General features: G+C 39.2%; 1 protein-coding gene across 2 annotated transcripts in view; it reads left to right on the top strand.

The window, feature by feature from the left end:
• Positions 1 to 13,130, top strand: part of f8 (coagulation factor VIII, procoagulant component) — a 37,423-nt gene that overhangs the window by 14,993 nt on the left and 9,300 nt on the right. For both annotated transcript variants that reach the window (XM_041220764.1, XM_041220765.1), the window contains exons 10-17: positions 1,880 to 2,091; positions 2,645 to 2,795; positions 3,586 to 3,798; positions 4,737 to 5,892; positions 6,804 to 6,969; positions 9,351 to 9,572; positions 11,146 to 11,374; positions 11,976 to 12,158. In XM_041220764.1, the coding sequence (XP_041076698.1) occupies positions 1,880 to 2,091; positions 2,645 to 2,795; positions 3,586 to 3,798; positions 4,737 to 5,892; positions 6,804 to 6,969; positions 9,351 to 9,572; positions 11,146 to 11,374; positions 11,976 to 12,158 (2,532 nt within the window). The remainder of the gene's footprint in view (positions 1 to 1,879; positions 2,092 to 2,644; positions 2,796 to 3,585; positions 3,799 to 4,736; positions 5,893 to 6,803; positions 6,970 to 9,350; positions 9,573 to 11,145; positions 11,375 to 11,975; positions 12,159 to 13,130) is intronic.

Below are 13,130 nucleotides of genomic sequence, written 5' to 3'. Positions count from 1 at the left end.
TATTATTATGGCCAGTGCTAAACAATCGCCAATTTCACTTAAGAACAAACTGTACATTATTGGAGAAATCTTAATGGAATGAAAGCAGTCAGAATTATTTTGTCAAAGAGCTCATGTTTAAAAAGCAGCAGTCGCTGAGGCAGTCATCTAAGTCCTTGTCACACTGCATACATGCCAACAGTCCCTATATGGTCAGGACAGTCCCGATTTTCTAGCAAATGTCCAGTGTCTCAAATGCATAGGAACAAAGTCCTGATATTTACACATAGAAAAAAAATTATTTATTCTGCACAGTAGAGTTAGTGAAAACCACACGCTGTGTGCTTTGTACGGCTGACACTAACTTACCGGTACACAAAGGTAAGAGCGCTTCATTGTGTCTGTGTTTACTGTGGTTTTGAGTTGAGGGGATACATCTATTATTATATGCTAGAGTGTTTTTTGCGTATGACCCCTTCCCACAGCCCCTATTTCCTCCCCCAGGCGATGAGTGTCCTGCTAAACAGTTTCCAGTATGACACTATAGAGCAACTGAGTTCAAAACCTGTTTACCTGACCCTAGCCCAATAGTGTTGGAGTGTCCAGATTGCCGTAATGAAACTGAGTTAGTTTAACCCAGCTGTTGTTGAAAAAACACTTTGCTGGATGACTGTATCCCAGAAAGGCGAGTAATTCGTATGGGGGAAAAAATGCCCATGCCATAGTAAATAAATTAGATGGGCATTTGCACAAAGGGAAAATCTGGGGCAAATAAAACATTCTTTAATTTAATTAAGTTGAAATAAAGACCTTTTAACTTCCTGATATGTGATGTGATCTAAGATAATTTTTTAAAAAAGTGTTTTGGACACATTTTAAGTTTTATGTACTACAGTACATTAGCATATCTGACTTTCCCAATGGAATATGACAAGATTAAATCAAATCCTCCTGTATTTTAATTAGGGCTTGTTTTTTCTTCATTCTCGTCTCATGTAACCAGGGGGATTATGGCAACGTACTACCGCAAAGCATATGTCATCTTGTCATCTTTATCCAACGCAACATAGAATTACTGTATTAAATAATAAAAATACAGACTGTTACATACTGTATAGTAATTTATATTGTTTCTTCTGTAATAAACCTTTATACTACATACATTGTATATGTACATTAATCAATTAGTACTGTACTAGGGTTTGATTTTTTTGCTGATCTAGCAGGTATGTATCTGGTTATTACATACCTCGGTTATAACATACTGTGTTTACAGTCTCAAGGCAGTACATTGTATCAGAGTTTCACTGTAATAGGATGCAGATTATTGCATCCTTTTAAGAGGATCATTAAAATCACTATGTAATTATTAAAATAGTAAAGATAGTAAAGTACCAAGTAATACTGAAATAATTACCTAATCATTACAGAATATCAATCCTACAACTACACTGTTACGTAACAGCTGCTTGTTTCAAAGTGTTGGGCAGCTGCCTCTGATGAAGTTGAGAGAGTATTTCTCACACACTCTTTGCTGTGAGTTGGGTCTGCCAAGCAAAGAGTGCAAGAGAAAAGTACACTCTCACCTTGATTAGTGGCAGTCACCGAACACTAAGAAACAGATTACAAGTCAAATCAAAAACAGAGAAAAACCTGATATTAATGAACTCTGTCTGTTTCTGTAGAATCTGTTGTGTTTTAAACATGCAGAATGCTTTGTCATTGACATGCTGAGTGCAGATCACTCTCAGCAAAAGTGTTGCTGCTGCTAATATGTTCCAATGGGGACATGACTTATAATGTGCAGTATGAGCCCTGTCACCACGGAATCATTACAAAATGTCAACACTGCACAGGAAAACATGAAAACAAAACCCGTATCCTGCTTTTATTATTGAAGGGAAGGACCTGAAGAAATTGGCCATTCAAACCAATGAAACGTTCACGTACTCCTGGAAAATAACCTCCGAGGATGGGCCGACCAAGTCTGACCCTCGCTGCCTGACACGCTTCTACCACAGCAGCCTGGACCCGGTCCGAGACGCGGCTTCAGGGCTTGTGGGCCCTCTGGTCATATGCACAGTGAATACTCTCAATTCCCTGGGAAAAGTGGTGAGGAAACATTTGTTTGGTACTTCTTGTTTTTCCATTGCCTTTCTTTTTTCTAATGCTCATCCATTTGCATTTGTTTTGTGATGAGAAAACGCAGAATCTAACAACCAAACCGGATGTCCCCTCGTTTTTTAATGCTAGCATTTTCTCAATGCATATTAAGTGACTATGTATAGTGACATGCACTTCCATTTTTTGCGTTGTATGCTGTGAAGAGTCTTCGCATCTCTTTTTGGAATAAACCTGTGTTCTCAATGCATCGATTATTGTTGATTATTACTGTCTGTCCCACAATCAATTGGGAAGCTGGTTGCTGATTGCACATCTTATTAATATACTGTATCTCTTGTTACTAAATCCCCTAACAACCATTTACATTTTGTGTCGGATGTCGAAGATATAGCTCTGGATATACTGGGGGGGGGGGGGGGGGGGGGTCTGTTTTTTTTTGGGAGCCTTTAGCTGCCATTGTATCTGCTTTCTTCAGTGTTGTTAACACTGGCAATGACTCTATCACTGGGTTATTGCAAATTAACCATGCTGTTCTGCACAGGTCCAATCAGACAAAGAAAGGTACCTGCTGTTCTCAATTTTTGATGAAAATAAGAGTTGGTACATCAATGAAAACATAGAGAAATACTGTGGCACTCCATCCAGTGTGGACCTGGCTGATCCTGGTTTCTATAACTCCAACGTGATGTACAGTAGGTATCTTACAAAAGTTTCTCTGCTCAGAGCGTTACACAAGACTGTTACTAAAGGGCTTTGCCAAGGAAAAATAATTGTGTGATATGGTGTTTGTACTTTTGGCAGGGCTGAGTTTGCCTTTTTCTAGAAAATACTTTTTTTTTTTAAATAAATCTATCAGGTAACAACTAAGGAGGAAGCAAAGTAACGTCACGTTTTCTAACACTAGTTTTCTAACATTTACACATCTTTACTTCTGACAGATCAAAGGCCCATTGTGTCTTGTGTTTCCACCGAAAAAAATATTATCATCAATGCAGTGTAGTTTTACTGAACCCACTGCTTGTCAATTCCTTTCCTAGGTAAAAAAAACAAAAAAAACATAAATCATGCCTTTATTCTAAGTTGTATGTAGGATTTCTATTATTGTATAAGAGTTTTGACAAGAGAACTGCAACCCTTAACTAGAATTTTTAGTCCCAACAGGAAAACAGAAACAGCAAACTAAATGATTCTCTAGACACATCACGGGACATCAGTTAATAACAGCTTCAATAGAAGAAACTGAAAGGCAAACACTTTTCCTTAAAAAAATAAAATAAAATTACAGGGCTATTTTTGGCAGGCCTTGCATACAAAATGTACTCTTAAAATAGCTTGTATAAGAAAATGTAGTCATTTTTCAACTTCATAATTCTGCTGTAGTGTTTTATTCACTGGGTGGCATCAGTGCACACAGGATGAAATCTGCTGGAATTTAGAGAAATCAGTTACTTGTAAGTGACTCATATGTTTTTTTTCTTTTAGGTGTCAATGGCTACATGTATGACTACCTCAATTTAAAGATTTGTGTAGGAGACGTGGCTTTCTGGCATGTCATAAATTTTGGGCCCCAGAGCGACTTTCTGTCCGTGTACTTTGCTGGAAACACTTTTGAGTGGCATAAAAACGTGTATGAGGTTGTGCTGACCCTGTTCCCCATGTCTGGTGAAACTGTCCAGATGGAGCCGCAAAAAATGGGTAAGGAATGGCTGGAATCCTCATAGTCTTTTGTTCCTTTGTCTCCTGCCATTTTAAAACTTGCAATGCCTAAAGCAAGAGGTCTCACCATTTTAATGTCTCTCCTAATGTGCCAATGATGAAGGTTTTGTCATAAAGGTTGTAACATTGTACGATCTACAAAAAGTATTTTTAAAAACACAGCTGCTGTCCCTTTTTATCTTGTGAGATGTCGTACGGTTTATTAGAGGTTGGTTTGAAATACAGAAACCCAAGGTAAATGCAATATTTACCAGCAATACACTTAAGAAAACAAACACAATAGTAAGTTAAACTGTTGTAAATATGTAAAAGACACATTATAAATCATCTTTTTAACAATGTTATGTGTTTTATACTTGCCATTGTATATGTAGGTGATCAGGGTTTGAGACCGCAGTTTCTGAAGCTGACAGCACATACTGTGCTAAGCTCAACAGTTGCTACAGATTTCCCGTCCAACTTCAGCGCAGTGTTACTTTTTCCATGGCACAACAGGAACACAACAAACGTTTTATTGGTATGGCAGTGAAAAAGCTAAGGGAGTGAAGAATAAGGGGTTGACTTTGTGCTTGTAAATAAGCTTCAACACAGTTAAAAATGCTGCTGCAAGGGTTTTAACCCAATCTACTGTAAGTTCTATCAGCATATCACACCAGTTTCTAGCTAGTATTTTCCATTTGGTTTTAAAAATAATGTAAAGTCATTTGATGAGAGGGGAGAGCTGAAAGCTGTTAGAGTTGTGGAGGTGGGAGTGACAATACAGGTAGAAATAGGTGACCTTAGGAAGAGAACTGTACCATTTTGAGGAGATAGGGGAAGGTATTTGTTGCCCTGTTCCATTTGAGCTTTAGTAAACATCTTATACCTGTGTATCTGTATTAAACTCATACATTAACGTGTTCTATTTTGATTCATAGGTGAATGGCTAATAGGAGCTTTCGACTCAAACTTCAGAGACAGGGGTATGAGCGCCAAATACACAGTACATGACTGCGAATATGACTACAGAGTCAGCGACCTGGGGGTGGATGATTATTATCAAGTTTTGGATTACGTGCAACACAATTTTTCTCCAAGAGGCTTTAACAAAAACAACAGGACCGTAATCTTCAAACTGTGCAAGAAAAACTCAACAACTGCCTCTGGTAACGTAACAGAAAGCCGTAACGCACCCCGCTGCAAAGTTAAATATGTTCAGACTCTCGAAGACAAAACTGAGAAGACTAATAAAACCATGGAGGGCTTGGAGATTCCATTGGGTGTCATAAGTAATTTGGAAATCAAGGATAGTCCTTCTGTTGAGGGAAACCAAGGTAAGTCTCAACCCTGGATTATACAGGGAAATACAACCATGCAGAAAGAAATGACAGAAAAATATATTCTACCAATAAAAGCTGAGGGTGACAGACAAAGCATGGGTATAACCGGGAGTGCAAGCAGTAAGAAGGCTGGTTTTGATCAAGGGGACACAGCAGAAGAGTCTGCTCCTTCCAATATTGAAAAAGAGTTGGATCCTCTCCAGAGTACAGAATCGGAGGAGGGTTCTGAAGAGCCGTCACACATCCAAGAATGTAGCAGTGACTGTAATAAGCATCGCAAGAAAAGATCTCCAGAATCGACCAAATCACCAAATCACCATGATCGGGCTAAACTAGGCGACCGGAAAAATGGAAAGCAGTTATTTAAAAAAATTCTGAATCGGATTTACAAAGAGGACAAAAAAAACACTGTTATGCAGCATGGAAATCAAGTCATTAAAGTGACATCACCTGTTCTGGATAATTCCAACCAAACTCATAAAAGGTCGTCTGTAAAAACACAAGCAAACCTCACAGACCACGTTCCAAATTCTCACTGTGTAAAAACGAAAGAACTGCTGCCTGAGGAAACGGATTCCTATTATGATTATTACAGCCTTGGCGGGAATGACACAGAAGAGGACTTTGATAGCAATGATGACATGCACCTTGATTTGCGTACCAAGGAAGGGAAAGAGCACTACTACTTTATCGCAGCCGTGGAGGTGATGTGGGATTATGGCATCAAGAAACCTCCACAGTTAATAAGTATCAGGTGAGTCCTTTTAATCCAGCTGGTTTGGCTCTTTTAAAAATGATGTTCCAAACAATATTATAAACCTCAAGGATCATCTCAGCGAATCAGGTTCCATGCAGAGCTGCCATTAAGAACACTTTACGATCGAGAGGAGGCCTATTGATCCATCAGTGCTTATCCAGCTCCTAGTATTTGCTGATCAATCCCAAAACTGTGAAATTGGGGCTTAAAGGACCCCAGTGATTCAACATCAGCAAGATGGCTTGGTAATCCACCTCATAAACTCACCATCATCCACTTTAGAATCTCGAAAACACACTGCAACTTAAACTTCAATCAGTTTGTGTCATTGCTTAGCAGAGACTAAACTGAACAGATAAGTTTAAAAATACATTTAGTTTTAGTAGGAGCTGCTTTAGTAATACAATGATACTATAATCTCCAACTAAGACAAACTTACCCTTATTTTAAATATTACAGAAATATTTCCAGAAATATTTAGTAACGGGTAATGTGCGAGAAAAATGTTATTGTAATAAACTGTTATTCCAGTGAGTTTCATCAGAATACAACAAGGGATTCTCTAAATAAACGAATAAATTAAGCTTCCACGCTTCCCCAGATTATGATGCCATCAGTAACGTGCTAAAAGAAGCCTTCTTGGCAAGTGTCATCGCAAGACTGCTCTCAAAGAAGTTCTCTGAATATATTCAATAACCTAATTATGATATACAAAGGTACACCTGCCTCCATTATGTAATGATAATCATTTAAGCACTACTTTTCTGAATGTAAGTCAGTGCCAGAAATAATACTATAGCACTTCCGGTAATGCCATACGAGTACAGGACCCCTTACCTGCATTGGACAGGTGGTCATAGCCCTCTCTATCCCCTGAAACTAATATGAGAACTTGTTCTCTTTCATAGAGAGATGAGAAGGGGGTGGGAGAAGTTTTTCCCCAAGTACAAGAAGGTTGTGTTCAGGGAGTTCCAGGATGGTGACTTCTCTCAGCAGACATCCCGCGGTGAAATGGAGGAGCACCTGGGGATCCTGGGGCCAGTGATCAGGGCTGAAATCAATGATGTCATAACTGTAAGTAGAGGTACCGCCAGTAACACACACCAGTTATATTACTGGGTGAAAAGAATAACACACAACAGACCTTGAGCGGTTCAGTACAAGAATGCTCAGTGTGCAGTGATTCGCAGTGTGAGCTGGTTGAACAGTACACAGGTTAGAGTAGTACATGTATATTTCCAGCACAATCATGCTTGTTTTGTTTTGTTTTGTTTTTTTTACAAGCCGTTGCACATTATAAAACAGATTGTTATAATGCCGCATGCTGATTGGCCAATCAGTGGTTCTAAGCCGTGATATAATCCCTGGTACAGTAACTGTTGGGTAAATAACTAGACTCGTGACACTATTGTATCACTGCACCTAAAACTCCACAGCATCGCCAAACTAAAAAAATAAGACCAGTGAAAGCAAACCCCTTTCCTGCACTTCAGTGCTCCCTTCTGCAACAATTGACAGACACTTTAAGAATTGTACAGTTAACGGCAACATTCAAATTAATGTCTATGAACACAAAATTGCAACTCAAATAAAGAAAAATCGTATCTGAGTACCAATAGTTCATAGGAATTATTTTCTGTTGCAGAAGGTTATGCTTCACATTCTTAATAAATCTTCATAAACTATCTATTTCTCTTGTATTTATTTAAATTTTTGTTAGTAAATCCGTTTTATGAAAGCATTAAGGTACTTGAGGGTGTGGGTTACCATGTACATTGTCACTGCTTGGTTGGTTGCAGGTACTCGGCTACTCCTCGTGCCTAACAACGCACCATTAATGCTTTAATAAACCATGCTGAGTGAATTTCTAGAACCACAGATAACAAACCATAATAAACAACCAGTCAAATAGCAAGCTGTCCATGGGATTTACCAAGCACTTGCACTGCTGCTTTATTTGCTGGAACTGATAAAACTGACAAAATAGAACTGATTTTTGTAAGTGTTGTTTTTTTGGGGGGGGGGTTTTGCAAAAATAAAGAGCTTTCCCTTAACTTTTATATTTACAGTCGGTTCGAGTGTACTGGCTGAAATACTGAGTTTCAGTGATTTTCTTTTCTTTGCATGACCTGGGTTGGAGCTTTAAACTGTTTTGGAAAGCCCTGCAACTTTCTGGAGTTGCCAGAACTTTAACTTTTCTGCATGTCCCCTTTCCGGCCCTCAGCGACATTGCTTAAAAATACCAAACAATCAGTTCTTCAAGTATCTGATCTAACAGGTAGAGTGGGAACCGGACAGTAAATGACGTTATTTAAACATTATGTTGTGACACCACTAATTAACTTGACGCATGTAAATGTTACTCAAATAAACCGGGAAATTAGTGTGAGAGAAATTAGAAGTTCGGACCATGTAATTAAAGAACTTTCCAAAACAGTTCAAAGCACTGTCCCAGTTCATAAGGACAAACATCAGTAAAATTCAACAAAACTACTAACAATTGGTGCTGAAAGGAAACTAATGATTGATGTGTTTGTGTGTGAAGAAGCACACAACAAGGATTCAAGCAGAATTGAACAAGTTTCCTTTATTGATTCCATGCATATTGCTTAAACATTGTCGTTTAGACACAACAATGTAGCACCTAGTTATAAACAGAAGTGAAGTAGCGATCAGTTATCTAATCCTCTGGAAGAAGCATGGGCACAGGATGGGCAGTTGTTAGGAGGGGACTCAGCTATGCTTCTTGAATGCGCCTGCTGTTTTATACAGTCTCTACACTCCTTTGCGCGCAAAGCTTTGTTGCTAGCATATCTCTGTGTGTCAGTCAAATTTTGACCAGACAACTCCTACTTGCACCAGGTCAGATGAGGTCAGCTCTTTTTGTTTTAGAGTCACTTTCCTTGGCAGTAAAACAGTCTTTCTCAGTCATAGTTTTGTACGTATAATCTTTTCATGAACTCTTTCCTTACACAGTTATCATTAAAATATAAGGGAAAGTAAAAAAAAAAAAAAAAACTAAAGCAGTTTGTAACAGGGGGGTTCTGTTACTGTGTGGGTATCCATAGAGAAATGAGGGATGTATGGGGTTTTGATGTTGAAAACGCCTCCCAGTCGTCCAGCTTTTATTTATGATCACATAGGCAGTTGCAGTGATTATAGTGATAAAGTTGTAAGAGTCCTGGTCTACACCATGTGATAACGCTTAGCTCACCCTGGTACCACACACAGCCATGATGATTCTTCCTATTCCCCTCCAGGCTTGAAGAAAGCACTAACAAAAGAACAAAGGACTGGCTTTCCAGCCACTTTTTAAAGGCATGTGGCAAGGGTTAATTGATAATCAATTATTTAATTAACACCAGGCCACCTGCTGCACATTCAATTTCAGTTAGGTAGGGAGGGAAGTCTAACCCCCCAGTCCTGCCTCACACACTGTTTCATTTTTATTCCAGGTCGTATTCAAGAATCTGGCCTCCAGACCGTACTCTTTCAACCTGCATGGTGTGTATGACCGGGCGATGAATCCAACTCTGTACAATTCACAGGACAGAGCGACAGAGGGTGTCAAACCTAATGAGATACGCAAGTACTCCTGGAAAGTGACCAAGCAGGAGGGCCCGACTGACACGGAATTCGACTGCAAGACATGGGCCTACTACTCCAGCACCAACCCAGTACGAGTCCCTCGTTATCACAGTGTTACATATTGATCTATAACCCAGTGCAATTCCCTCGTCATCAGTGTTACATATTGATCTATAACCCAGTGCAATCCCCTCGTCATCAGTGTTACATATTGATCTATAACCCAGTGCGAGCCTCTTGTCATCAGTGTTACACATTGATCTATAACCCAGTGCGAGCCTCTTGTCATCACAGTGTTACATATTGATCTATAATCCAGTACGAGCCCCTCGTTATCACAGTGTTATATACTGATCTATAACCCAGTGCAGTCCCCTCATCATACTGTGTTACATATTGATCTATAACCCAGCGTGAGCCCCTCGTTATCACAGTGTTACATATTGATCTATAACTATAACCCAGTATGAGCCCCTTGTCTTCAGTGTTACATATCGATCTATAACCCAGTACGAGCCTTTGTCATCACAGTGTTACATATTGATCTATAACTGTAACCCAGTGCAAGCCCCTCATCATACAGTGTTACATATTGATCTATAACTATAACCCAGTGTGAGCCCCAATGAGCCACCATACTAACCAGTGCTAACCATATATTAATATTTTCAATGACAAACGCTTAGACTAAAAGTCTGTTTCAATGTCTTCATTGTTTTTAATGTTGAAACATTTTCCATTGAGTTTCTTGAGTATTTCTAAAAATGTTTAAGCAAAGTAAAGAAATATTTTTTTGAAATTATTAATTTAGAAGAAAAAATGTTGTGTGGCTCCCAATTTTATAAGAAGTTTTATTAAATATTTTTCAACAGTGCTTAGGTTTAGATTTGTTTAATCCTGCTGAGCACATTCAATATTACCATTTGGCTTGTATTTTACACGTTCCCTTCTAAATTGTGTTGAAAAGCCTCTTTATTGAAATTAAATATCCTGGTTTAAGGGAAGCAAAGGGAAAATAAATGAAACAGGAGTAGAAGGAAATATGAAACTGGTGGAATAACAGGGAGGGTCATTTCACATGATGTTTTTACTAAATTGAGCTTTATAATTACAGGGCATCAAATAGCCACCAGCATTTGAGAATGGATGAAACGCACCCAATACAATTACAAATCAGCAACATTGCATACAGGGGCATGTAGATAAGAGGGTTCTTACAGCTTTACGATTGTGTCCTTTCGTACAGGACCTGTGATAGAAAGCTTGGAGAAGTTAGAATTTCAATTGCAACTCAACTGCAGCATGGTTAAGTGGGCATTATGTTAATTTTAGATGCATTTGCCAGGCATTCTTGTGACCACCAAAATTAAAATGGTTTAAAAATGAGTGAAGGGTCATCTCTAATTGTATTTGGTAGTGGTGGGGGTGGGGATATAGGTCAGGGTTACAAAATAGCTGAACAACCCTTGAGAGTACTATAATATATAGGCGAGGCTCTAAATAGGGATCCAGGATGATAATTCGTCAATGAATGTTGAATTGAGCCAAGGTGATAAATAATCAATTAATCAACTAATTGTTGCATCTTGTGCAAAGTACAGGGACATTCCCATTGGAAATGCTTTGGCATGCTCATACCCGGGTGTTTCTGTTTCCTCCTAGGAGAAGGATATGAACTCGGGGCTGGTGGGCCCCCTGCTGATCTGCAAGCCTAACACTCTCGACAAGGTCTTCAGACGCCAGCTGAACATTCAGGAATTCTCATTGCTCTTCATGGTGTTTGATGAAACCAAGAGCTGGTACTTGGAGGAGAATATCGAGATATTCTGTAAACCGCCTTGTCAGATTGACAGAAATGACCTGCCATTTAAAAGGAGCAACAAATTTAACGGTATGATAAATGTCTTACATAACAGCGCACCTTCTCATATTGGCACTTGCTCTGGTATATTGTAGAACATGGCACAGGTAGACATTGTGGATAATGGACTGTATAACTGCACCCCCTGCTCCGACTATGTCTGTGTTTGTTATCGCATGCCCATGGCACAGGTAGACATTGTGGATAATGGATTGTATAACTGCAGCCCCTGCTCGGACACTATGTCTGTCTGCTGTTGTCACGTGCCCTTTACCTTTTTATAATGTTTGCAATCATTCTGAAGGGTTCTAATCACACTACTACTGTGTTTGGACTAAAAGGTATCGACATAATGTAGGCTAGATAAGCCAGTGTCTTCATATTAGGAAGCACCATCACTAGACGATCACTAGATGACGCTGGCTTTTACTTCTGGAAGTGGCTGATCTACTTGTATCTATGGCATGCAACAGGAATTGAAGAGCAGCTCCTGAACTCAGAGCTGCACCTTGACACAGAATTAACAAAAAATCAATGAATAAATAAGAATTCCTCAGAATGATTGCATATAGTTAAGGGAGCATGTAAGCTATTTAACCCAGAGCCTCTGTGGATCTCTGTTTCTTGTCAGCTATCAATGGATACGTAGCGGAGACGCTGCCCGGGCTGGTGATGGCTCAGCACCACCTGGTTCGCTGGCACCTCCTGAATTTGGGCAGCGGAAGGGAGATCCACACAGTTCATTTCCATGGGCAGTCGTTTACTGTGCGGACAGACCAGGAGCACAGAATGGGCGTCTATAGCCTGTACCCTGGTAACAATCCCATTCTTATTTTACATGGTTGTAGCTTACACAATAATTAGAGATGCAACAATCAGTAGATTATTGATTGCTTTTATTTTGCGAGCCTCAGTTAACCCTTCATTGATCGATTGATAGTCCTGATCCCTGGAGCCTCACATATGCGGTATACTATACTCAGGTTTTCTGAAGAGTCTACACTTTATGTTTGCTGCTTGCTTTTTAATAATAAAATGTTGTCCCTGCATATATTATGCTACAATGTTTAATAATATGCATAACATGTTTTCCGTTGTATTTGAATAAAAAAGATTTTCAATGCATCAGTGATGATTGTCAATTATTGCCAGGCCAATGTTTGATTAGGAAAGCTTTTGCTGATTGTACGTAATGTGGCAAAGTGCCCTGCCCCTGGGCTATTTATTTGTGTTATATGTTGCGTGTTGTGTGTTAATATTGTTGTATAGTCATTGGTACGCAGGATATAATATGGGTTACGAGCACGAGTGTTTAAAATATATATTTGTATTTAGGCTTGAGGATTGCACAGCACTTCACGTGCAGGTAAAATGTAATAATATGTGAGCACGGGGAATTGCACTTTTATTAATTCACATGCAGTTATACCGAGACTCCAATTGAATAATTGATTAGCAATCGAGTCTTGGTACAGCTGCATAAAAACTGCATGTTTTCACTCACTCGGGGTTGTGTGTTCATGAGTGGAGAATGGGTGTGGAGAGGAGAGAATTAAAAACAAAGAAAAAGAAAATATAACGAGTGCAGGAAGCACCAGCACTGTAGCTGTTTTGTATTCAGCATTCGTCCACCCTGTTTGTTAATGTCTATTCGTTTTGTTTGTCTGTTTAATTTGGCCTCAAGTGCCGTGAGCTGTTTTTGTTACAACCTTTTTATTTTCTGGTTGTTCATTTATTCACCAAAACTCCACGTCTCTGTCCTGTGTGTTATTGTTCCGGGTCTGTC

This window comes from Polyodon spathula, chromosome 20 (assembly GCF_017654505.1).
Source record: "Polyodon spathula isolate WHYD16114869_AA chromosome 20, ASM1765450v1, whole genome shotgun sequence".
Lineage (NCBI taxonomy): Eukaryota > Metazoa > Chordata > Actinopteri > Acipenseriformes > Polyodontidae > Polyodon > Polyodon spathula.
Note: the sequence above shows the minus strand (reverse complement) of the source record. Positions and strands in the feature narration are given on the sequence as shown.